The 27,146-nt window shown below is 46.8% G+C and overlaps 1 protein-coding gene across 5 annotated transcripts in view; it reads right to left on the bottom strand.

Moving 5' to 3' along the window:
• RPTOR (regulatory associated protein of MTOR complex 1) overlaps positions 1–27,146 on the bottom strand; it is a 346,540-nt gene that overhangs the window by 45,712 nt on the left and 273,682 nt on the right. For 4 of the 5 annotated variants that reach the window (XM_082861740.1, XM_082861741.1, XM_082861742.1 and 1 more), the window contains 4 exons: positions 8,994–9,068; positions 5,935–6,000; positions 5,236–5,427; positions 4,758–4,898 (listed from right to left, as the gene is read on the bottom strand). In XM_082861740.1, the coding sequence (XP_082717866.1) occupies positions 4,758–4,898; positions 5,236–5,427; positions 5,935–6,000; positions 8,994–9,068 (474 nt within the window). Of the gene's footprint in view, positions 1–4,757; positions 4,899–5,235; positions 5,428–5,934; positions 6,001–8,993; positions 9,069–15,093; positions 15,172–27,146 lie in introns of all 5 variants that reach the window. The other variant, XM_082861744.1, reaches the window with a different exon arrangement.

Genomic DNA, 27,146 nt, shown 5'->3' with positions numbered 1-27,146 from the left:
TCGGTTTGCACTACCTTTCCCATCACTATTCAAATGGTTTCCACAACTTTATTTTACTTTTTAGAAAAATACTTAGCAGAAGACCAAGGTCTGAGAGCCCCTTCTTGTTCCGTGAATCCCCCAGACCCCCAGGGCCAGGAGAGCTGTGCCGAGGTGCTGATAAGCTGGGCTCGGATGAGGCCCCCGGGTCCTCTCTTCGGCCACCCCCTTCTCTCCTGAGAGGGTCTCTCCCACCTCAGCCTTACGCACTCCTTGGCCTCCCCAGCACATGTGTGGGTTTTACTCCCAAACCTACCTTTTCAGGTCCCATCTCTGAGTTCCAGGCTGGCCCTTCCAACCACTGACCATGTGTGTCCACCAAGTGCTCTCCAAACCCCAGCTCGACCTGCCCAGGACCTGCTGCCCACCCCTTTCTGTTCAGCCCTTGCTGGGGACCCTCGGCTTGTGCCAGTAGCAGAAATCTCTGGTGGCTTCAGTTAGACCCTTGAATCATCCTGACCCATCTCTCTCTCTGGCGATCCGGATGCCCACCCAGTGGGTCCTCTAGTCTAACAGGCGCTGAGTAACAGGCTGTCGAGGGACTGCCCGCCGGCCCCTCCCAGCGAAGATGAAGCCTGAGCCGTCTTCAAAAAGCACAGGTTTTCCCTTCACTCTGAACTGGTGAAAGGGCTCAGCTGGACCTGAAGCAGATTCCCAGGTCTCAGACCGTTTGATCCAGGGACAGCTGTGAGGACAGGAGGCTGAGTGCAAGGCCCACATCAAGCAGCCGTGGGTCAAGCCCCTCCTGCTGGGTGGCAGCCATGGGCTCCAGCCCTCGGAGGTCTGCAGGCATGTCTGGCTGGGGCGCAGGCCGGGCATGAGGCTCGAGTTATTCTCAGACCTTGGAAGCAGATCAGCACGGCGACTCGAGCCCCTCCAGCCAGCAGCCTCACTCCCTTTCCCGGCAGAGTGGTCCCGCCACCTCCACACTCCAGCCGCCTGCTCACATTCGGACCAAGCAGGCCTCCCGCTCTGGGCTTTGGCACCTGCTGCCCCCTCGGCCTGGAAAGGCCGATGCCTCGCCCCGGGCTCCCGACTCTCTACCTTCACTCCCGACCTTCCTTCGGAGCAGGTCACCACCTGCCACATCACACCCTGGTCTGCCCCATCTCCAAGTACAAGTTCTGGAGGCCTGGTGACCTAGGGCCTGGCACACTGGCAGCGCTTAATAAGTATCTGCTGAATGAATGAAGCCTCTTCCCTTCAGATACACTATAATTTTTAACAAATGGTTTGATGTTTTAGGTGAGTTGTCGTCAGGATTCAGGGACATCACACCTGGGCACACACGTGGCCCGAGGCGAGTCGGCTAATGCTCCTCTGTGGTCGCCTGGAAGGCTGGACCACACGCGTTCCCAGGTCTTTCCCCAGGGCCATACCCACTCCACGTTTTCAACAATGAATTACTGGCTAACATTTTTTTTTGGCCCATGGCCATGGAGCATCAAACTCAGCTCCCAGGACGACAGAGCAGCGTTCTGGGGAAGGGAGCACATCTGCTCCGCCTGGACGCCCTCTGGGCTCGCCTGCGGGAGAAGGCGCCCCAGCCCTGGCAGCTCATCCTGCCCCGTCGCCTCCACCTGAGACATCCTGGGCATCAATGGGGAAACACCCTCTGACACCGTTCATCAGTTTTGGCTGGAGTCAGAAGTGTGTTAAGGGAGGAGGATGCCGGGTACTGCTCCTCTGTGTCTGCGGTTACTAAATAAATAAATGTAAACTAGAGATAAAGGATTCAAATGTGTCCCGCTTTCCTTGCTAAGGTAGACGGCACCAAGTAAGCTGCAGACAAGGGTCGCGGGGCTGGACTGGTCAGCCCTTGAGAACGGTGGGGTGACAACAGGATCGGGGGGGGTCACAAACCTGCTTCCCTGGCCTGGCCCTTCTTGATGAGGTGTGGGCAGCTTGCTGACTGGATGGACAGTCTGGATCGTGTACTTCCTGGACAAGCTCAAGTTCAAGATAATTTGGGAGGTTGACATGAATTTACTGACTCTTGATTTTATCAAGTAAACTCCTTAAACAGGTCAGCAAGCAAAAACCTTCCATCTCTGTCATTATCGCCTCCCCCAGGAAAGGATGCTTTCATCGTTCAGGAGTCAACAGAGGCAATCTTTTTTTTTTTTTTTGCGGTACGCGGGCCTCTCACTGTTGTGGCCTCTCCCGTTCTGGAGCACAGGTTCCGGACGTGCAGGCTCAGCGTCCATGGCTCACGGGCCCAGCAGCTCTGTGGCATGTGGGATCTTCCTGGACCGGGGCACGAACCTGTGTCCCCTGCATCGGCAGGCGGACTCTCAACCACTGCGCCACCAGGGAAGCCCAAGGCAATCTTTTTTATATTGAATACATGTGACTTTACGAAACCCTGCCACAATACCCTGACTCTTCTCATTTTGCCACGAGCTGGAGACACCAGCAGCTGGTTACAGCTGGGACTTCTTAAGCCTTAGCTAAGGTCAGCTCGTGGAGTGCAGTGCCCAGGGCCGAGTCCTGTTTCATACCCTCAGGTGCCCTAACGCTGGGTCTCCTGGGCCAGCAGGCTGGGCCTGTGTTCCTCAGAGCACCATGTGCCACAACTGTCACCACGTGCTCTGGACAAAGACGGGAAAAGCAAGCTGCCAACAGCATTAGGATTCCGTGAAGAGAAGGAAGGCTCAGCCTCTGAGCTGGTGTCACTCACCCTATTAAAGCCTGGATCCTCTCTCCAACCCAAGGGCCTCAGTCTCCCTGAACCTCCGTGTTGCCCATGTTTCCATGGCAAACATAGCCCCCTTGACTTATTTAACAGACCTGCATTGCTGTCCGTCTCCCCATTAGAGAGTAAAAGCCCTGGAGGCAGTGATGGTCCCGAGGCCTGACGCAGGACCTGGGACGTGGCAGACGCTCAGATGTGTTGAGAGAAGAACACGGTTACAGAAGGTGCGCTCCTGCCCGCTCCCAGACTCTCCCCCACTGCCCTCCCGCCAGCTCCACGCTCCAGCGCACACAGGATGGGCAGCCCCGGGCGCACCATGGTCTTTTGTGCTCCTGGACCTCTGCACATGCTCCTGCCTCACTTGCTCTCCCCGTCCCTTACCCATCCCTCACAACCCAGGCACGAGCTCCCCTCCTCCCCCTATGGGGCCAGAGCCCCTGACCTGGGCTGGCCTTTGGGGTGCTGCTCATTTACAAGGGCTTCAGTACAATTCCTGGTTCTGTGCCTGCCTCTCCACCTGGACCCTGTACCTCTCAAAGGCAGGATGCCTGCTGCTCCACGCGCCGAGCCTGGTGTGCAGAGGCAGCTGTGAGCTGAGCCCGAGTGCTGGGCGAGTGAAGCAGGCCCCTTCTCAGCACCCCTGTCTGTGGACGTGCTGACCCCAGGCAAGGCCAACATCAAGTGCCCACAGGAATGACCTGGCTACACCCGAGCATCCCAGTGTCTGCGGAAGGGACAGCCAGTGGATTGGGGCTGGGAACGTCAGGGCACCTGGGACATGCTCGAGAGGGCGGTAGTCCCCATGTTCCTGATGACCTAGCGACCATTCTGATACTGGAGACTCAGATGGACATTCTTTCTATTTTTATTAACATTCTTTTTAAGTTTTTTTGGGAAAGAACTGAAACACAGCTTTCCTTTCTTTAAAAGGAATCTTAACAGACAATTCAGGATACTACTGATGTGCTGCTTTGGTCACTGACGTCCACATACAGGCAATTTGACTCGGGAAAAAGAAGACTGACTCAAGGAAGCCAGATTCAGACAGATGCTAATGATGAGAACCCAAAATAAAAAAGTAAGGGCTGTGAAAAGGCACCTCCAGGATCATTCCACATTGTTAACATTTCTCTAGATAACCTGGCATGTTAGCAACTGGGTTCACGGCCCTCTGAGGGAACTCAAGATGAAATGAGTCCTTCCTGGCTAATGTGAACTTGCTCTGACAACGTCCCTGCCACCAAGTCAGTGGGGTCTGCTCTCCAAACAAATACCCTTCAAAACCACACCCGCCTCTGACAAACCCAACCTCCCTTCCCTGGCACAGGGATCTCAGACATGCCGAGAAGCAGCCCGGCACCTCTAGGTGATGAGAAGTGACTCAAGGTCACACACAGAACGACGCTGCCCTCCTGGTCCTAGAACAGTCTCTGCTCCCAGGGCAGAGCTCCAAGACCACCCCAAAATGCGGCCAGCAGACATTAGGGTTCCCCCCCACGGCCCTTTTTGGCTGGGGGAGGGGGAGGGTTGACCGTTCTGGGCCAACTTTTGACAGGGGTGTGAGATCTTGGACGGAAATTGTGGTACTTCTACATCGAAACAGACAAGTAAAAGTTTCAACTGCAAAGAACTGCTCCATTCATTCGCTGACAAACATGGGGGCAGGGAGGGGAATACACTAAACAAACCTTTCCGTCTGTCTGTGGGTGGCTACTGCTCTTTTGAATCTCCTGATGTGTGTAAGTGTTGCTCCCAGGCAGGAAGGAGCCTATTATACAAGCTGCCAGAAGACGCAGCCTGTTAAATGCCTTTAAATGAAGCAAACACACAAGTATCTGGTGAAGAAACTATTTTGGAGAGAATTAAACAAACATTTAAAGCCTGCTCTCAGCAGGATGCACACCGGTGTGGCGGGGACTGAGTGCTCGCTGCTGTGGTCGGGTCAGGGTCATGGCTCAACCTGGGCGCCGGGGAAGCCCGGCCTGGAGGCACTCGGTGCTGCCTGGGGGCGGGGGCCACGCACCTTCCGGACCACGGGGCTGCCGTCGTTGATGAGCTGGGCCAGCATCATGGCCACATTGTGGTCGATGGTGGTGGAGTGGTCCGTCCTCTCTGCGGAGTTGCCCACAAATGTGCCAAGGGCAAAGACTGCTGCGCAGCGCACCTGCAGGTGGGACAGGGGGCAGTCACCCAGCGGCCGGCTGTTTGGCTCTAGCCGGGGCCCCTGGAGCCGACCCGACGCAGCCCGGTCTCGTCCACGGTCCTCTTGGCCCAGCTCCACTCGCGTAGACGAGCAGGAGCAGGGAAACAAGAGGTAAGTGGCGGCCCCGCCTGGGGGCCAGGTGACAGGCTGTGCAGGCATCAGAGACCACACCAGGCACCGGGGAACCCACAGAGGGGGACGCAGGGGCCTGGGGCCGGGGCTGGGCCTCTCTGGCTGTGTGGTCTCCAGGCATACCTTGACCTCAGTTAGCCTGAAGTGGCCGTGGGTGTGGACTCACCTCAGGGATGGGGTCGGAGAGAAGGCTGCAGAGCTTCTCGTGAGCGCTGTCCCTCACCCCGCACCACCGGGCCGAGTCAAAGTTCTGCCAGATCCGGCCCAGGCAGATGGCCACCCACTGGCGCAGCAGGGGGTGGGGATCGTTGAGCTGCTCCAGGCAGATGGCGATCAGGTTTCCCTGGAGGCAGGCTTCCTGCGAGAAGGCAGGCAACACACGGCATCACCCTGACCACTGAGGAGGGAGGGGTGCCGGGCTGGACCCCAGCTCCCAGCGTTTCTCAGGGAAATGTTGCTTAATCACATTGCAAGATGGCCTCAATTTTCCTCATTTTTTTTTTTTTTTTCTGGCTGTGCTGCACGGCATGTGGGATCTTAGTTCCCGGACCAGGGATCGAACCCGTGCTTCCTGCAGTGGAAGCACAGATTTTTAACCACTGGACCGCTGGGGAAGTCCCTCAATTTTCCTCATTTTAAATCCCACCAATATCAATTCACCCTGGCTAAACAAAGGGTCCGGACCCCACTCCTCCCATGGAGCCCCTTGGGTTGGTGTGATCCTGCAACACCCCCTCTTCTGAAGTCACTGTTTCATCAGACATTCAGAACAGTTCCGCTGGCCCCCAAATACTGGAGCTCGGGGCTGTGCCTCTGCAATCCACAGGGAGGCCCTGCAGGGATGGGGACGTGACGTGACACTCACCTGCCCCGTGTTATAGCTGTTAACGATCACAGCCAGAATGAAGGCTGTCATGGTCCTGTGCTCAGCCTGGAAAACAGAAGTCACCTGCTAGTTTGCACTTTTTTCATGGTGGAAACTCATCACTCCCAAGCACTAGAGTTATCCTTCCAGAATCTTTATGATTATGCTTGGTGTGTAATTAAAGTAATGGGAGCCAGCTTTATTGTCTTTTGAGTCCACAAAAAGGAAGAGCACTTTTAAGAGGGTCTGACAGTTTTGTGTTGGCCTCTCAGAGGACAGATGGGTCCCTGACGTCTGATGCTGCAGGAGGGGCATGGGCCTCTCTGATTCTGCTCCATCAGAGGCCGCCCTGTCCTGCCCAAGTCTATGGAAGCAAATCACCCTGGTCGTAAAACGACCGACCACAGTCCCTAACTTGGCTTCATTATCCCTTCCTCGTGGTCTTCTAGTGGACGGATCGATTCTCATTTTCTCCTCTCCTCTGTGCCTCTACTGACTCAGAGATCAGTGTTATGTTAACTATTAGTGGTACCTAGTCATTCTTTAGAGAATGAATAAAGTTAGTCATTTCCTGTGTCTCCCTTGGATTCCCAATACTCCTCCTCACGTGTCAGCCCCTCACGTGAGTGACTGTTTTTACTTATTCTTACAGCCGATGCTGATTTAGATACATGACAAGTTTGCAGATGTCTGCTTTCTGATGCTTCCTGCATCCTACTGTCCCCTGGGCTCCATCTCCTCCTGAAGTGCGGTCCTCCTGGCTGCCTGGGTGGGGTCAGCGCATGGGAAGCCATCGGTCCTGAGATGTGCTGGCTTCGCCCTCTCCCTGACTGACACCGGGGCAGGCACAGGGTCCCGGGGTGACAGTTTCCCCTGTGCTGTGAGGGCCTCTCCTCAGTCTTCCACCCGTTACTCTGGTGACTGCTGTCCAGATCTTTGCAACAGTCTTCCTTTTTGTCCTGGTTACTTTCAAGATTTTTCCTCTTGCCTTTGACATTCTCTACTTTCATTACGATAAATCTCTGTGGGGATTTGTTTTTATTTAACCTTCTCAAGACTAATTGTGCTTTATAAACCTGAAAACTCATTTCTTCCTCAAATCTGGAAAATTCTCCGCTAGACCAGTTGGATCGTGTGTCCCCCCCCCCACCGCCTCACCTGCCCCCACCATCTCCCTCTGGCCTGTGTTGGATGCAGCGAGCCCTCTCAGCCCCTCCGTCACGTCTCCGCTTTGCTTCATCTCACGTGATTTCTCTACAGATTCCTTTACCTGTTGTGTCGATTCTGCTGTTTAATTCATCTACGGAGCTTTAAATGACAGTGACTGTCTTTCATTACAGGTTCTTTTTTCCCCCCCAAATCTGCTATTTATTAAAAGACTCTAGTTGGTCATTTTTTGAGGAGGAGTAAAAAGGACAGAATACATTGTTCTTTTATAATAGTCACAAAAGTACTTATGAGGAAACATAAGAGTTTATTTTTGGATGTAATTAAAACAAATTGTTTATTCAGTAATTTTAAACATACTTATTTGTATTGATTGTCAGTCTTTTTCAGAGAATCCTATTAGTTTCAATTCTTGGGGAGCCAACCCTCTTACATGCCAGCTCTGCTTATGTCCCTTGAACATGGGTTAGGAGCAGGCCAGCGCTCCTGTCATGAGTCTCAGTACCCTGGCTTCGTAGGTGTCCCTGCAGAAAGGTTCAGCCTTTGCCGCTTCCAGGCAGGCCCTGGAAGCGGCATGTTCCTCTCTTAGCTGGCGGCTCCCCCCGCAACGGGGGGTTTCTGTTTCTCACGGGGGCCTTTCCTGACTTTCCGTCCAGACGTGGACAGACAGGACCAGCTCTTCTTGTCCTTGTCTGGTGAGTGGGCGGCTCGCCCCACAGGCCCGTGTCCTCCATGCAGACTCGGGGCTGCACGCGCGTGGAGCGCCAGGGTCACTGTGAGGTCTGCCTGTGAGTCCCACCGTGCCCCTCCTCTGACATCGGTTTTTGGCATTTGGGGATTTCCTTTCCTTTCTTTCACATCTATGTCCTCAAAATCTTCAATGTGTTTGTAGTTGAAGTGGGGCCCACCTGTGCTGGCTTCGCTCACCACTTTACTGCATTTTATCAGCTTAGATGTCTTATTTGTTTGATTTGTATCTTACCCTGAAGAACAGGGAAGTGATTATTTCCAACATTTGTATAAAGTCTAAACTTTAACTGCCTATGATAATGTTTAAAAACCACACTTCAGTTAAAACACACAAGTTCTACTTACCTTTCATAACAATCCTGTTTTTGACGTTTTCTGTATTTTGAAAAATGTGTTTGTTTTTTTATTATTGTCATTTAGTTCAGAAAACCAACTAGAGGGTGAATTTACACACAAAAGTTCCTTTACACAACCAAAGCCACCTAAGACTGTGTGAACAAGCTGTTAGACTTAATTAAACATTCTGATAAAAATAAGTTATATTAAGTAATTATTTAGGGTGTCTATTTTGTTCTTTTTACTATGCTAGGAGTTAGAGGTGGGGAACATAGAAATTAATTAAAAAAACACTTATAGGAAGTTATTCTATATGCTATTTATGGATTACTAATTTTTAAACAACTTAATAAAATATATTTAAAATTTAAACTTTCAATCTCTTCTTTCCACCTTCCTGCCCCCCTCCCCGGCTTTCCTTCCTGATTGAGAAGGTGCAACAGCCTCCTGTCATGTCCAGAACCTGCACTGGGCAAAGGAACTGCCATATTATGGATGTACAAGTACTCATTGATCTAACCTGGCTGACAGGGTGTGAGGCAGAGTGGATTCTACTTCACTACAAAGATGTGCTCGGAAAATGGACTCACTGTAAACAAAAATACAGCCTGTGTGTCAAGTTTCACTGTAACTCTTTACTCAGGGAAGCAGCTACTGAAATAATATGACGGGAAGCAAAGGGTACCGTCTGAGTGAGGCAGAGCCGGGGTGAAAGCGGACCGCCTCCCGCCACCCTGCCGGCCCCTCTGCGTGGAGCAACCTTCCCCAGAGTCCCCGGGAGACGTGTCACCAGAGCTGGTCCTTACTGGCATGTACGGATCTGCCAAGACCGAGAGGAAGTACTTGTGGCCGTTGTCCTTCACCAGGTCAGCTTGGCACGACTGGGGAGAGAGAGACACAGGAGAAACAGTGAGTGCAATTCCGGGAAGGGACTTCTTTTTCATCTTAGGATGTGTGAACAAACGAATGTGCAATGAATATTTTATGCCTTAATCATTTTCTCCTCTCAAGTCCAATTTTCATCTGAAAAAATAATTCCGACGGCTGTGTGGAGACACATTTTTCCTTGGCTGTGGGAAAAGGGCTGGCATCTCACACACTCTCAGAAGTGCAGCAGCTCCAAGGCGTTCTCGAAACCACCTTCTGGGTACCTGCTGAATGGGGGCACCCTGGCTGCTGGATGGCTCCTTTGGAGACCGTCTGCATCCTGCAGCCTCCGCACACGTCCTCCCTCCCCCGTCAGCCCGGGGCCCACGTGCCTCTCCTTGCGCCTTTCAAGCTGGGACGTGCCCTGGATCAATACCCAGAAAAACTGCTTTGTGATTTAGGGTAACGTGTCCACAGGGAGACATTGAATTCCATCAGCTCCCAGCATGCTCCACTCTAGGGGAAAAAGGCCATTCAAGAAGAGAGAACCGGAATTTTAAGATCTGAGTTTCCGAGAATAAAAGGAGAAAGTTATGCACTGCAATACATCTCTACCTCTGCAGGGCACCGCTGGCTCGGGGGCACGCCCTGTGTGAAGCCCTCTCAGGGGCAGGGCGATTTTGCAGACGGAACCTGCTGTTTACTGCAGCCCGGAGCCCTGACCCCCTCTCTCCCACGCTGGCCCACTTCTCAGGGTGCTTTGATAATGAGGTGTTTCTTCCTCACATTAATAAACTAATAAGGTGGCGACTGGACTCAGCTGTTTAAGTGGTAATTGAGCGAGATGGAGGGGGTGGTCAGGAAGCAGGGGCACCAGGGGCTCGGGTTAGCAGGATAATAATCCCCAAGAGCCAGGGAAGCCAATACAGCATGCAGCTTTCAAGTCGCTCCCATAAGGGATGCCTCACTTTGAATGAAGGTTTTGACAAATGGACTAAAAGGCATCAGCTTGATGCCCTCTGCAGAGACTCGTCCAGAAGGGGCTGGGAGGGAGCACTCATTTGGTGCCTGTAGTGCAGTGCCCGTGTCCAGGGACAAGGCTTAGGCGCCTGCATCTAAGAATGAAGCCAATGTCCTTTGATTTGAAACCAGAGATTCCACAAGTCAAATCCAGGCCCACACATTTACAGCTAAGCTCATAGCACATGTCTCATCATAGAGTAAACGACGTGTCACTAAGTCATATCCTGCTAATTCGGAAGCTGAGGCACCTGTGGGAGTATGTGAAGCTATAACTTTAATACGTCTTCAGTATCGGAAACGGCAATTATCTTGTCCATGTTGAAAGACCTCTGTCTAGACGAGGCTGCCATGCAGGTGGGAACCACAATAATGCTCTCTGGTCCTGTCCATCCTCACTCTCAGGTCTCAGCAGGTGTCCTTTATGAACTGGTTTAGAAGAATCACCCCATCAGCCATCCCAGCCCTGTCCGCGACCGGGGAGCCAGGGACTTGCAGGGCTCTGACTTCTGAGGATGCTGGGACACAGGCCACCAGGTACCTGCTTGCCCTCTTGACTTGGCCAAGTGCCTCCTTATAAGGAAGAGAAAACAGTCCTTGAAACTACAAAGGCCCAGAAATGCAGGCCACAGATGCAGTGCACGCACAGGCCAGTGGAAAGCTCCCAGAGAGATGCAGGGCTCTGGCAGCCCAGACTCTTCCACACAGCCGCTTTCCAAGGGTCCCCTCTTGTGTCTGCTTTCCCCCAGATCAAGCTACAGATTTGACATATTAAGGCCGGGGTAGAAAGAGGGTGGAGGCGAGGAAGAGCACGACTATGAAATGGTGTTTCCTAAGCAAGCCCCTCCCCCACTACACACCCAACAGCTCTGATGCTTCTGTCTCAGGGATTTCATGGAATTATATTTTTAACATGGGGAAAAGGGAGGGAGGCAAGGAAGAGAAGAAAAGCAAAAGGGGAAGCAAGCACATAGTTCCTTGTGGCAGCAGCTGAAGATGCAGTTTGCAAGCAGATCCCTCTCAGGAGGGGGCAGAGACCAGGACAAGTCCGACGAGAGACCCTGGCTTCTGCAAGGGTAAGTTCACCGGGGGAGGGCAGGTGCTCCCCCTTGGAATATTCTGGCAAAGGATGCTGTGGGGGAGATCCCACCTTCATTCTCCTTAATGCAGACTACAAAGTCTGTTTCCTGGGGAGCGGGAAGACACAAACTGAGCACAGACCAACAGACCACCAGGCATGACGCATCAAATGAGGCGCAATCGGCAGGACAGTCCTGAGCAGTGTCGCCAGTGGACGCAGCCACTCATGTTCTGATGTGAATATGGAGAAAATCACACAGAGGGAGGGTCCTGTTTCCTGTCCTCGGGTCGCAGAGTTCACTCCTCGGGATGAGGAAAGGATGCCGGAGAGGTAAGCCGGGTTCACACAAGAGACAGTGACACCGGAGTGCACCTTGACCCACTGCTACCAGAACATTAGAATCGTCTGGAGACAGATGTAGGACTACGTTGGACTGTTTATACATCCAGAGTTTTAACAATGGCACGTGGCCATAAAACTAGTAGCGCCTGAGAAAATAATCCCAGAGCAGGGATTCTGCTCACTGCTCACAAGAGCTCACTGTCCTTCACAAACCCAAAAGCACAGTCACAGGCAGTTAAAGACGCACGTCCCTCTGCACGCTTCAAAGCCTCGGCACAACGGCCTTCCCACTTGCCAAGTGTAGCAAGATAGTTAAATATGTACAGGTTTTCATTTTCCAACAAATGGTTTATTACTTTAAATATTCTCGTCAGATGCTCTTGTGTTGAAGGTAAACTTCAGAATGAATAGACACCGTGAATGCTGAAATAACTGATATCAGTGGGAAAATCACTGGGATACATGAATGCTTTTATGCCTTCCATCTACTTTTCTGTATGTGTTCTAAAATTTGTAAATGTAGGGACTTCCCTGGTGACCCAGAGGTTAGGACTTGGTGCTTTCACTGTCGTGGGCCCGGGTTCAATCCCTGGTCGGGGAACTAAGATACCACAAGCTGCTTGGTGCAGCCAAAACAGAACAAAATTTGTAAATGTATTTCAAGGCTCAAAATCAAAATGCTACAGAAAGGTATAGATTGAGAAGCTTTCGTCCATCCCCTGTCCCTGTAAGGGGTGGCGGAGTCAGTATGATCATATCTTAATGTAGAAAATGTGACATCTGGATACAAAATGAAAATAAATATTAAATTAGATGGGGTTTTTAAAAAAAATCTCTTCCACTGCTATATGTAATCTCTTTACTAGTTTCTTATTTATTCTCCACACATCCAAACTGTGGTTGCCCTTCTATAAAACTTCCGAGACCTGGTCGTGTGGGCTACGGTCTCTGGCTGAGTAGCCCCTGCCCACCTCTCCCAACCCCAAATGGAATCAGCACTGCAGAGCTAGTGAGTCAGCACAGCCTGACAATTAATCACACGGCCCTTCAGCCTCTGGATTGCCCTCGGTGACGGACTGATGCACCGGGAAGTCCCCTGCAGCCTGAGTCACTGCACCCATTCATCCTGCGAAAGTGTGATCTGTCACCTCCCTGGCAGCACCCAGTCCAATCTGCCTGTGTGGGGCCGAGTGGCCTGCGTGGGGAGGGCAGGTGAAAGCCTCCTGCATCCTCCTTCAGCTTTTCACTTCACTCTTGGCAAGTACAGGCATTTGAACAACTGCCTCCCTCCATCCCTCCTGCCAGCCAGCCAGACAGACACATACATACCCAGCCGCAACCTGGCCTGTCATCATCATCAATGTGCACGTCTAGCAGGGCCTGGCCTCCTCCCTGGTGGGTGGTCCTGGAGGCTAAACCAGTGTTGGGACAGGCAGACCTGTCTGGACGTGGCAGGGGTGAGGTCTCTGCTTTGCTAGCCCACAGTTTTCCAGGGACCCCAGGAGGGTGGATCTGAACCTCTCTCCAGAGTAAAACCCACTCCCAGCACTTCTGAAAAGCAGCCACCTCATTTAACCAGAATGACGGCTAAGAAGAGGCCATTCTGCACAACAGTTCTATTTTACCAAAAAATAAAAACAACACCCGGACTCACTCACACAGCACAGCCTTGCTGACTACAGCTTCTGGGTAAACATGGGTCTCTGCAAACTGTGTTCTCCAACGCTGTGATTTTGTTTTGTGTTCTAAAACCTATAGTTTAGAAATTAAATGGACCACCAATGCAATTAAGTTATTTACATTAAAATGAGGAGGTGGGAAGTGCCCACAGCAAGGCAGACTTTGGGTGGGAGTTTCACAGGAAGCCAGGCCTGGCTGCCACTCAACACTGTGTGACTGACAAGACAGTTCGTGGTGATAGCGAATCAGTCCCTTTGTCCATTTGCAGGTACTTGCAAGATGGGACAGCTGGACAGTTGGCTCAATAGGGGGCAAATTGAGAGAAGGAATATTAGAAAGTCCCAGAAATGCAAAACAAAACAATTCCAATACTAAGCCTTATAAAATCAGACTCAATGAATAATAAATAAAAGAAATTAAAAGAATGAGATTCATGGGACTTCTCTGGTGGCGCAGTGGTTAAGAATCTGCGTGCCAGTGCTAGGGATGCGGGTTCCAGCCCTGGTCTGGGAAGATCCCACATGCCATGGAGCAACTAAACCCATGTGCCACAACTATTGAGCCTGCGCCCTAGAGCCTGCGAGCCACAACTACTGAGCTCATGTGCCACAACTACTGAAGCCTGTGTGCCTAGAGCCCGTGCTCCGCAACGAGAGAAGCCACCACAATGAGAAGCCTGAACACCACAAGGAAGAGTAGCCCCTGCTTGCTGAAAAGAGAGAAAGCCCACGCACAGCAACGAAGACCCAATGCAGCCAAAAGCAAATAAAAACAAATAAATAAATTTATTAAAAAATGATTCAGTTTTTAAACAGATCATGAAGGTGAATAAAGGAACAGTGGTCAACAACAGACATAAAGCAGGTCATGCAAAAAAAAAAACAAACAAAAAACTCAGTGCATCACAGTGATGGCACCCCAAAGAGAACAGGATGGAAAGGGGAGAAAGAGGAACTTCCCAGCAGTGTCACCTGACAGACACACCTCAGCCAGGTGACCAAGGGACACCTCAACCAGGTGACCAAGAGCCCAGCCACAGTGAGGAGTCATGTTGAGAGCATGGACCCTGATGCCTGATGGGATGTGATGAGAAGGGCACTTTCCCTCTGTGGTCTCCCTCCCCCAAACCCACAAGCCCAGACTAACAATGAGAAAAACATCAGACAAACCAGCAGAGGGACAGTCTGCACATCCCTGCCCAGGCCTCCTCTAAACCGTTGGGGTCATTCAAATCAGGAAAGTCTGAGAGACCGTCCGGTCAAGAGCAGGCGGAGGAGATGTGATGACTGCCATGTGGGGTCCGAGAGAGGTCCTGGAGCAACAGGAGGGCATGAGGTTAAAACTGAGGAAAGCTGAATAGTGTAGACTTTAGTTAATGACAATGTATCAGTGTCGACTCCTTAGTTGTAAAAAATGTACCATGTTTTGCTGTTGTTGTTGTTTTTGTTTTTGCGGTACGTGGGCCTCTCACTGTTGTGGCCTCTCCCGTTGTGGAGCACAGGCTCCGGACGTGCAGGCTCAGCGGCCATGGCTCACGGCCCAGCCGCTCCGCGGCATGTGGGATCTTCCCGGACCGGGGCACGAACCCGTGTCCCCTGCATCGGCAGGTGGACTCTCAACCACCGCGCCACCAGGGAAGCCCTGTTGTTGTTTTTTTAATGGAACAGCTTCTTTTATTTCTTTTTCACACTGAATCCCAAGTCCTCGGGCTTATCTAAAAATACAGAATTTCAGTGAAAAGTAGACTTTTGGTCCTCCTTTTAAACTGTTAGTCATTAGAAAGGAAGTTACAGTGGAATAATCAAAGGTGAATAATCAAAAAATGGGAATTTCATCGATGAATGGACTGCATATGCCCCGCTGTGGTATGGTATATAGAAGGGCTCTGAGTTTTGAATGAAGATGGGAATTCTTACCCAGATCTGATCACCAGTCAGCAGAGTGAACTTGGGAGAGTTGCTCATCCTTCTCTGATCCATGCTTTCCATCTTCTCCTGGAAATTCCAAGGCTTCTTTACAAATAAGGGACATTTTTGTTGTCCCAGAGAATCCATGGTAGGGGATCGTAGATGATCCCTTCCTTCCTTCCTGCTAGTGTTGGAGGGTCCCCTGGGAGGCAGGGGGCAGCTATGGCTCACTATGGAGACAGGGATACTGGCAGTGGCAGCTCTGGCAACTGCTCATTGGCATGGGCCCTATAGGAGGCCGCCACTTTCTTACCAAGCTGTACCATGTTAATGTAAGGTATTGACAACAGGGGAAACTGCATGTGGGACATACGGGAACTCTATTTACTATTGTCTTATGTTTTCTGTAAATATAAAATTATGATTAAAAAAATATCTTATTAAAATGAAAACTGTTTAGAACAAGGCATTCAGGACACAAACTCCCAGCACAGGAGGTATGTTTGCCCCGGCTTGTCATAGGACCAGCCCCATGGGCTGCCCTGCCTTCCGTGATCGGACCATTAAGAAAGCAGGTTCCAGGGGCTTCCCTGGTGGCGCAGTGGTTAAGAATCCGCTTGCCAGTGCAGGGTACATGGGTTCCAGCCCTGGTCTGGGAAGATCCCACGTGCCGCGGAGCAACTAAGCCTGTGCGCTGCAACTATTGAGCCTGTGCTCTAGAGCCCGCGAGCCACAACTACTGAGCCCACGTGCCACAACTACTGAAGCTCACGCGCCTAGAGCCCGTGCTCTGCAACAAGAGAAGCCACCGCGATGAGAAGCCTGCGCACCACAACGAAAGTAACCCCCGCTCGCCGCAACTAGAGAAAGTCTGCGTGCAGCAACAAAGACCCAACACAGCCCAAAATAAATAAATAAACTAATTAATTAAAAAAAAAGAAAGCAGGTTCTGGATGGCAGATTCTCTGGCCCACCTGATCACACTCCAATTTGGGTGATGTGAATCATATTTGGATGGGAGAGGAAGTTAACCCTGCTCACTTTTTCAACTGTGAGCTGGCAGCGGGGTGGGGGGGAAAGGGGGGATACAGGTGCAGGAAGAGAGGCTGTGAACGTCAGAGTCAGTGAGCTGGGATAAAATCACTATGCAGAGAAAACAGCAGAAGTTTTGAGACTGAGAAGGAGAACTAGCACAGATGTGGGGAGGACGGGGGGCGGGGAGCTACAGAAATTAAACTCCACTAATCTCTGATCTGCTTTTCACTCACACAACGTGTTCCTTCTTGGGACTGGGATAGCTGGCACACACAGTGAAGCTCTTTGTGTCCCCACATCTGGATGTACTTCCTCTATACCGACACACAATGTTTTTCCAAATTCAGTGACACTGTGCCCTTGGAATCCCCTGGTGGCACTATAAATAAAACTTTATCAGCTGTAACTAGGGAAGGTCTGCCTGAATTACATATTAGCTGTGTCTACGAAAAAACCTCTATTAACTGGAACCTAGCTTATAGAAATCTCTAACTGTCTCCCCTCTCTTTTTTTTATAAATGTATTTATTTATTTTATTTTTGTCTGCGTTGGGTCTTCGTTGCTGCTCGCGGGCTTTCTCTGGTTGCAGCGAGGGGGAGCTACTCTTCATTGCGGTGCGTGGGCTTCTCACTGTGGTGGCTTCCCTCGTTGTGGAGCACGGGCTCTAGGGCGCGGGCTTCAGTAGTTGCGGCATGCAGGCTCAGTAGTTGTGGCTCGTGGGCTCTAGAGCGCAGGCTCAGTAGTTGTGGTGCAAGGGCTTAGTTGCTCGGCAGCACGTGGGATCTTCCTGGACCAGGGCTCGAACCCGTGTCCCCTGCATTGGCAGGTGGATTCTTAACAACTGAGCCACCAGGGAAGTCCCTCCCCTCTCTTAATCTTGTTAATTAGCAGAGAAACAAATGATAACAAACAACTTAAGGTATTTATTAAAAGACAACCACCACCATCCTCCCAGAGTAGGGTAGATTTTGCCACATTCTCTGGACTCTCTCATCTACGTGTAATGTTGCTTTTGATGGCTGATTCCATCACACAACCTGAAGGACAGTTAATAAAAAATATTCTGCTGCATTTGCTTCTCCCTTTCCTTTCCCCTGTATTTTTCTGCACTTTTTGAAAGCTGCAGATAGCATGACATTTTGCCTGGAAATTTTCTTAAGAAAAAGGACATTATCTTACATAACCACAAAACCATGATCACACTCAAGAAATTTAACGTTGATACAATATTATTATCTGATATTCAGTCCTTATTCAAATTTCTCCCAATTGTTCAAATAATGTCCTTTATAGCCTTTGGTTTTTGATCCAGGATCCAGTCAGAACCTGCCCTTAGTTGTCATGCAACATTAGTCTTAATCTGGAACAATTTTCCCCACATTTTTTGGTCTTTCTTGAATTGAAAATCTAGATAGGACAATTACAGTTTTTTTGTGGACTATTTTACAATTTGAATTTTTTAACAGCTCTATTCAGGTATAAGTGATATACAAAAACCTGCACACAAACTCTATAATTTGACAATATTGGATGTATGTTTACACCTGTGAAGCCATGCCTACAATCAAGGTAATTAAGCTATCTCCTGAAAAGTTTCCTTATGCCCTTTGGAATCCTTCCTCCTATTCCACTAATCTGCTTTCTGTGGCTATAGTTTGCATTTTCTAGAATTTTGTTTAAATGGAATAATACAACATGTATCCTTTTACACAGCATAATTATTTGGGGATTAGTTTACCCTTTTTTATTGCTGAGTAGTATTCCATTGTATGGGTAAATCACCATTTGCTTATTCATCCACCTGTTGATGGACATTCAGGCTATGTCCAGTTTTTGGCTGTTACAAATAAATCTGCTATAAACATTCATGTAGAAGTTTTTGTCTGGACATATGCTTTCATTTCTCTTGGGTGACTATCTATGAGTAAGATGACTGGATTCGATGGTTGAGTATGTATGTTAATCTTTATAAAAAACTGTGAAGAAACCTCCCAGGGTGGTTGTGCCATTTGCATTCCAAACACAATTTATGAGAGTTTCAGTTCCTCCAAATCCCAGCCAACACTTGATACTATCAGTCTTTTTCATTTCAGACATTCTGATAGGTATGTGGTGGTATTTGACTACGGTTTTAACTTTGTATTTCTCTGGTGATGAATGATGTTCAGCACCTTTTCATGTGCTTATCTGCCATCATACTTCTTTAATGAAGTGTATGTTCAAAGCTTTTGCCCATTTTTTTGGTTTGCATGTTTCTTTTCATATAGAATTTTAAGAGTGCTTTACATATTCTCATTTCAAGTTTTTAATCAAATTAATGATTCACAAATATTTTCCCATTTTGAATTAATTTTTGTCATGGTACATGGTGTAGACTGCGGTTCACTTTTGCAGATGGATGTCCAATGGCCCCAGCACCACATGTTGAAAAGACTATCTCTAACTCCACTGAGTTGAACTGTCTTTGTAACTTCAAAAATTAGTCGTCTGTATATGTGTGAGTCTATTTCTTGACTTTCTATTCTGTTCCATTGATATTTTGCACATTTTGATGCCACTTCTACAGTCTTAATTGCTGTAGATTTATGATAAGTCTTGAAATCAGGTAGTAGTTGTCCTTTAAATTTTTTTTTTAAGTTGTTTTGGCTATTCTAGGTCCTTTGCTTTTCCATATGGATTTTAAGATCAGGACCCATGATAATTGAATATCTCTCCATTTATTAGATTTTCTCTAATTTCTCTTACCAATAGTTTGTAGTTTTCAGTGTATGTCTTGCATATCTTTGCCAGAATTTATCCCTAAGTATTTCATATTTTTGATACCATTGTAAATGTTCTTAACAGTTTGTATAAATTTGTTAATAGTGTATATAAATAAGACTCATTTTGGGGTATTGATCTTATAATTTGCAATGTTACTAAGGTCACTTATTAGTTCTAGTATTTGTTTGTTTGTAGATTCAGTCAGATTTTCTACACAGAGAATTGTGCTGTTTGAAAATAAAGACAGTTATACATCTTTCTCTCCAAACTGGATGTTTTTTTTCTTGCCTCATTGAACTACCTAGAACTTCCAGCAAAACTTGGAAGAGAAGTGATGAGGGCAGATGCCCTGGTTTTGCTCCTGATCTTAGTGTTCAGACTTTTACCACTAGGTGTGATGTTGGCTGTAGCATTTTTTGTAGATGCTATTCTTCATGCTGATGAAGTTCCCTTATTGGTTTTCTGAGAGGTGTTTTTTTTAAAATCAGGAATAGATTTTAGTTTTTGTCAAATGCTTTCTTTCTGTCTATTGAGATAATAATATGGGTTTTCTTCTGCTAATATGATAAATTACATTGGTTTTTCAATCTTTAAAAACTTTACATTCCTGAAATAAGTCCTTCAAGGTCATGATGTACTATCCTTTTTATATATTGTTGAATTTGATTTGCTAAATTTTGGTTTACAATTTTTGCATCTATCTTCACCAAGGACACTGGTCTGTAGTTTTCTTGTCTGGTTTTTGGTATCAGGGCAAAGCAAGTATCATAGGATGATATGGGAAGATGCTTGTTTGCCATCCGTATATTTCTTCATTAACATTTGGGCAGAATTCACCAGTGAAGCCATCTGGACCTGGAGCTTTCTTTTTTTTTTTTTTTTTTTTTTGCGGTACGCGTTTCCTCTCACTGTTGTGGCCTCTCCTGTTGCGGAGCACAGGCTCCGGACACGCAGGCTCAGTGGCCATGGCTCAGGGGCCTAGCCACTCCGTGGCATGTGGGATCTTCCCGGACCGGGGCACGAACTCATGTCCCCTGCATCGGCAGGCGGACTCTCAACCACTGCGCCACCAGAGAAGCCCTGGAGCTTTCTTTGCAGGAAAGTTTTTAACCACAAATACAATTTTAAAAATTGATACAGTGCTATTCAGATTATATATCTTCTTAAGTGAGCAGCTTGTGTCATTCAAAGAATTAATTTCATCAAAGTTATCAAAAGCTTGGGCATCAAGTTGTCTATAAATTCCCTCACTATCCCTTCAGTGTCTCCAGAACCTTCAGTGATGCCACTTCTCTCATTCCTGATTTGGGGTTTTGTGTCTTCTGTTTCCTTATCAGTCTGAGCAGTTATTGATCTGCTCAAAGAACCAGCCTTTGGTTGAGTGGATTTTCTCTACTGCTTTTCTGTTCTCTTTTGCATTGATCTCCACTGTGATCTTTATTATTTCCTTTCTCCTACCTACTTTGGGTTTAATCTGCTTTTCTTTTACTAACATCTTCAGGTTGAAGCTGAAGTCAGTGATTTGAAACCTTTCTTCTTCTTCTTTTTTAATAGGGGAATTAACATTTATTTATTTATTTGGTTGTACCGGGTCTTAGTTGCAGCAGGCAGGCTCCTTAGTTGTGGCACATGGGCTCCTTAGTTGCAGCATGCTTGCGGGAACTAGTTCCCTGACCGGGGATCGAACCCAGGCCCCCTGCATTGGGAGTGTGGAGTCTTAACCACTATGCCACCAGGGAAGTCCCTGAAACCTTTCTTTATTACCTTTACAGGACTATAAGTAATTATAATCTTCCATATTTATCATTTAAAAATTATGTTCACGAGAAGTTCTTCCCTTGAAAGATTCTGGAATAATTTTTATGACACAGAATTGTGTATTATTCCCTGTGTCTGCCTAAAAGAGTATGTGAAAAATATCAGAAGAAAGATTAGATCTGTCTAAAGTCATATCTGCACAGGACCAAGAAAGGTAGATATTTGATCTTTATGTAATTAATATGATTAGTGAAGATAACCCATATTTTTCCTGGCTATGTATCACTTTGTACCTTGTGTTTTTGCCTAAATGTTGTCGTTCTTCTTTTCTATTGTATGCATTTAGTTCTAGAAGTTTCCCTCTCAGCACTGCTCAGCTGTGTCCCACAGGTTTTGATATGTTGTATATTCATTTTTATTCAGTTTAAGGTACTCTTTACTTCCCTTGAGACCTCCTTTTTGAAAAAAATTATTTTAAAAAGTTTTATTTCATTATTTTACATATTAATATAAATGTTTATATTGATTATAAATATTTATAATTATATACAAATTATACTAAAGTATATAAATATCAATTACGTTATAAAATATACATAAATATTCTCCCAGATTTACTGAGGTATAATTAACAAAAATGTATATATTTAAGGTGTAAAATGTCATGGTTAAAGTATGTATTGTGAAATGATTATCACAATAGAGTTAATACATCCATCACCTCACATAGTTACCTTCTTTTTTCTTAGAGTGAGAAGAGCACTTAAAATCTACTCTCTTACCAACTTTCAAGTATACAATACAGTATTGTTAACTAGTCACCATGCTGTACATTAGATCCCCAGAACTTATTTATCTTATAGCTGGAAGTTTGTCCTCTTTGACAAATATCTTCTCATTTCCCCCACTCCCCAGCCCCTGACAAAAACCATTCTACTCTGTTTCTACGAGTTGACTTTTTTAAGATTCCACAAATGAATGAGATCATACATTTGTCTTTCTCTTGTCTGGCTTATTTCACTTAGCACAATGTCCTCCAGGCTCAACCATGTTGTCATGAATGGCAGGATCTCCCCCTCCTTTTTATGGCTAAATAATATTCCACTGTGTGTGTGTTTGTGTGTGACATTTTCTTTATTCATTCATCTGATGATGGACACTTAGGTTGTTTCCACATCTTGGCTATTGTGAATAATGCTACAACTAACTTGGGTGTGCAGGTATCTCTTTGAGATACTACCGACTTCATTTCCTTTGGATATACACCCATTAGTGAGATTGCTGGATTGTATGGTAGTTCCATTTTTAAATTTTTGAGAACTTCCATGTTATTTTCCATAGTGGCAGCACCAATTTACATTCATACCAAAAGTGCACAAGCGTTCCACACCCTTATTTTCTCCACACCCTTGCCAGAACTTGTTATCTCTTGTCTTTTTGACAACAGTCATTCTGACAGGTATGAGGTGATACCTCATTGTGGTTTTGATTTTCATTTCCCTGATGATTAGTGATGTTGAGCACTTTTTCATGTGCCCTTTGGCCAGCTGTATGTCTTCTTTGGAAAAATGTCTATTCAGATCCTTTGACCATTTTTTAATCAGGTTTTTTCTTTTTGAATTGCAAGAGTTCCTTATAGTAGTATATTTTGGATATTAACCCCATATCAGATAGATGTTTGTAAATATTTTCTTCCATTCTGAAGGTTGTTTTTTCATTTTGTTGACTGTTTTCTTTGTTATGCAGAAGATTTTAGTTTGATGCAGTCCCACTTATTTTATACATACTTATAATTATAAATATGATTTTACATATTTATGCTGCTTATACATTTATTTATATAACATTTATACTTTAATATTGTTTTATTTTATACAATATATTTATATTTATTAAACTTTTATAATTAAAATATTTTAATCATTTATTTAAAAGTATGCAGTTTAGTTTCCAAGTGTTGTTGATTTTCCTATTACCTTTTTTTTCTTTTTTTTGCGGTACGTGGGCCTCTCACTGTTGTGGCCTCTCCTGTTGCGGAGTGCAGGCTCAGTGGCCATGGCTCACGGGCCCAGCCGTTCTGCGGCATGTGGGATCTTCCCGGACCGGGGCACGAACCCGTATCCCCTGCATCGGCAGGCGGACTCTCAACCACTGCGCCACCAGGGAAGCCCTTACCTCTTTTTAAAAAAAAAATTTTTTTTTTTTGCCCTATTACCTCTTTTGATTTTGCATTTGATTCCACTGTGGTTGTAGAATATGCTATGTAAGATTCCAGTTCTTTTAAATGTGTCATGGTTTGTTCTACGACGCAGGATGAGGTCCATCTTGGTGTACGTCCCTGGCATTTGGAAAGAACATGTGGTTTACAGTTGTGTGGAGTTTTGTCCAGCAGGTGGATGGTGTTGTTCAAGTGTCTGAGAGAACCTCCCTGGTTCCCCGTCTACTCGTTCTGTCATTTACTGAGAAGAGAGTGCTGGATTCTCCAGGTGTAATTATGGATTACCTATTTCCCCTTGCAGTTCCACCAGTTTTCATTTTATGTGTTTTGAAATACTGTTATTAGGTGAATAAACATTTAGACTGTTCTATTCTCACGATGGGTAGACTCCTTTAGTGTCAGGAAACACTTCTGTGTCTCTGGTAATATTCTCTGCCCTGAAACCTACTTTGATATATTAACGGGGGCATTGCTGCCTTCTTTTGCTTAGTGGTAGCATGATATGTTTTTACTTTTAATCTATTTGTGTCTTCACACTGAAAGTGCATTTCTTTTAGGCTCATATAATTTGTTCTTGTTTTTCTTTTAAATCCAATCTGACACTCTCTGCTTTTTAATTGGGTATTTAGACTATCTACATTGTGATTATTGATATGGTTATGCTTAAACCTATTGCCTTATGTTTGTGGTGTTTATCTCATCTATTCTTTGTTCCCTTTCCCTCCTTTTCTTCTTTCTTTTGTGTTGCTTGTATATACTTATGATTTCATGTTACCTCCTTTGTTAGCTAATTGGCTATAGTAAAAAAAATTTTTAGTGATAACTTTAAGGTTTACAGACTACATTTTATCACAGTTCACCTTCAGGTGATATTATATCACTTCAATGAAGTGAAGAGAAACTAACAATAGTATTTCCTCAATTTCTCTCTTCCCAACCTTTTTGTTACTGTTAGCATACATTTTGCTTTTACATATGCTATAGACTCCATAGTACACTGTTATTACTTTTTGTTTAAACAGTCAATTATCTTTTAAAGAGATTTAAATAACAAGGAAAATAAACCCCATACATTTAACAGTGGAGCATTCTTTCCTGGTGCTTTTCACCATATGGTGTACATGCATGTTTCCTCCAGGTATTATTTTCCTTTGCCCAAAGGGTTTTCTCTAACATTGCTTATACTGTGGATCTATGAGTGATGAATTCTTTCAGTTTTATATGTCTTAGAAAGTCTTTATTTTGCCTCCATTTTTTAGAGATATTTTCACTGGGTACAGAATTCTACATTGATGGTTTTTCTTCCAGGACTTTAAAGATGCAGCCCCACTGTCTTCCTCTGGTCACTGTTTCTGACAAGTGATCTGCTGTCATCCTTATCTTTGCTTCTTTGTTCCTTTTCTTATTGTCTGCTTCTGAGTTTTTTAACTTGTTGTTTTTTAAGCAATTTGATTATCAGGTGCCCTGGTGTAGTTTTCTTCATGTTTCTTGTGTTTGGGGTTTGTTGAACTTCCTGGATCTGTGGGTTTATAGTTTTCATCAAATCTGAAAATATCTTAGCCATTATTTCTTCAAATATTTTTTTTGCCATCCCCCGTTAGGGGCCCCCAGTACACATATATTCGGTCACTTGCAGTTGTCCCACAACTCAAAGATGTTCCTTTAGTTTTATAAAAGTTTCTTTTCTCACTGTGCTTCATTTTGGAGTTTTTATTACTATGTCTTTAAGTTCACTAATTTTTCTTCTGCAACATTTAATCGGTTGTTAATCCCATCTAGTATACTTTTCATGTCACGTATCATAGTTTTCATTTCTAGAAGTTTGAGTTGGGTCCTTTTAATATTTTCCATGTCTCAGTGGAGCTTTTTTATATGGAACAGACTTCTAATGACCATTTTAATGTCCTTGTCTGCTAATTCTAACATCTGTGAGAGTTCAGAATAAGTTTCAGTGGACTCATTTTCTTTTTCTCCTCATTATGGATCATATTTTCCTCCTTCTTCACATGTCTGGTAATTTTTGCTTGGTAGCAGTAAGTGTAGAGTAACATGGTGTATGGGTGATTTAAAAAGAGATCCTCTGGGACCAGATCTCTTGGAGATTATCAGGGCACTGAGACGACAGGAAAGGGCTTTCCTAATGTGCTGTTATTAGATTTCCTTGTCCCGAGGCACGCCTTCTCTGTACATCAGTGCCCCCACAGTGCACACTGCCCCTTCAGTCAAATGGCACATGATCCTTCTGAGCCTGTAGCTCTTTCTGGAGTTCCCCTCCTTGCTTCCTCCAAGACTGAGCCTACCTTCTCTAAGCCTGAGGTAATTCCTGCGCCTCAATCAGTTTGAAAACAGGGGCCCCCCGCCCGCAGACAAAAAGAAAATCCAGGCCCTCCCCACCCCCACCCCGTGACCAAGGAGCACTTAGGCTCCAGGCTGGAGTGCCCTGTGTGCAAGGACGACTACGGGTTGGGCGAGTGCGTGCGGCAGCTGCCCTGAAACCACCTCTTCCACGACAGCTGCATCGTGCCCTGGCTGGACAGCTGCCCCATCTGCCAAAAAAGCCTCACAGGTCAGAACACGGCCACCGACCACCACCCCCCACCCCCGGGCCTGGCGGTGGTGAGCTTCTCCTCTTCCTTGTCCTCCTCCTTCAGCTCGCCCAGTAATGAGAACCCAGCCAGCAGCTCCTGAGCATCCTGGCCGGCCCCCAGGGCGAGCACTGGGCCGCGGGCCAGGACTGCGGACTCTGCGGCCCCCTGCACCCCTCACGCCCATGGACTGCGGTGCCACCGGGTCTGCCGCGGTGGAGGCTTGGAGGACCTGCCCCTCCCGGCTGCGGAGGGAGCCCGGCCTCCCCAGGGCCGGGCGTCTGACTCCCTTCCCGTTTGTATCCGACCTCACCCTCTACGTGTTCGACTGCGGGAAGGTTTTTATAATTTTAAATTATTACTGCTTTGAAATAAATGGACGTTTGAGCTCAAAAAAAAAATCAGGTAATTCTCTGAATCCTTTAGGAGCCCCTCACATAATGACACATAGTGTGTGCTCAACATATGCTTGTGGGATAAAGAGGGGGCCCAAGACTCATCCCTTAGCTGGGAGTACAGCCTGAGTGGGGCCACACCTTCTTAACTCTTGGGGAAGTGCCCTGAGGGTGGGAAGCTCCGCAGCCCAGGGACAGCTGAGTGTGTTCGAGTGCTGGGATGCCTCGCTTCGTCTGTGTCTCTGTGCAGGTTCCTTCATCCCAAGGTGGGCATCCCTGTCACAAACAACATGCCTTCTGACCCTCATGGTGGCCACATCAAGGACTCACTCCGGGAGCTCTGAGCTTTGCGGGAGGCACATACCATATGAGTACGCGGAGGCCAGATGCCAGGAGGGGAGGGGAGGAACAACTCCTCAGAAACACACGGAACTTTAATCTCTTGGAAACTCAGGCCAGGGTGATCATGAAAAGGAAGGATGAAGTAAATGATGCTGTCTCAATCGGAAATACTAAAAAATGTCTCTCAGTGGGATGATTGCCCTTAAATAAACAGGTGCTACAAGCTGGTTAAGGAACTAATTCAGAGGATGGTCCCAGCGCCTGCACTTACAAGAACATTGCAGGCTAGGACATTTCCAGCTGGGCCCAGGAACAGCTCCTCAAGTGTTATTAAATGTGTAATTCCTCCAGCATCGAGCAGACAGTGAACGCAGGCCCTGAGATGGCCTTAGAGCAGGTGTAATGGAGGAGCACTGCAGCATCTGTGCTGTCGACGAGCTCTCCCATATTGGGCTCCAGAGATAAACAGACCCCTGGAGACAAATGTGACCAAGAGGCAGTTTCAAACCAGATTACGATGATTAACTGCAAATTCCATGAGAATTCAGCAGCAAAGTGCAGTTCTGAAGGGTCATCTACCTTCATGTAAAGAAAAAAAATTAAAGCAGAAATAGCCACTCCAAAGACTAAATATAAAGACATTCTCTATTTCCAGGTACTAAAAGCTACTAAAAATCCTGATGAGTACAAGAATCACAGTTGGCTGAAGGTGTTCTGTAGCACTGGTAGCCCCGGGGAGCAGGCCTGGGTGGCCGATTGCCACTCCTCATCTCTTAGGGGAAACCTTTTCTGTCCCTCCCCTTCATTGGGCTTCGCGTCATGGTAGTCTCTCCATTTTATGCATCCAGAACCTTTGCACATGGTCCTTGATGGCCAGGTACCAAGAGCAGTGCCAGTGAATTTCTAAACATGTGATACAGATGACAAAGGTATTGAAGTAGGAGAGAAGCAAGGAAGGTTCTGAAA

This window comes from Leucopleurus acutus (assembly GCF_964270905.1).
Source record: "Leucopleurus acutus genome assembly, chromosome: 19".
Taxonomy (NCBI): Eukaryota; Metazoa; Chordata; class Mammalia; order Artiodactyla; family Delphinidae; genus Leucopleurus; species Leucopleurus acutus.
The sequence above is the reverse complement of the archived record's forward strand: the minus strand, read 5'-3'. Positions and strand labels throughout refer to the sequence as shown.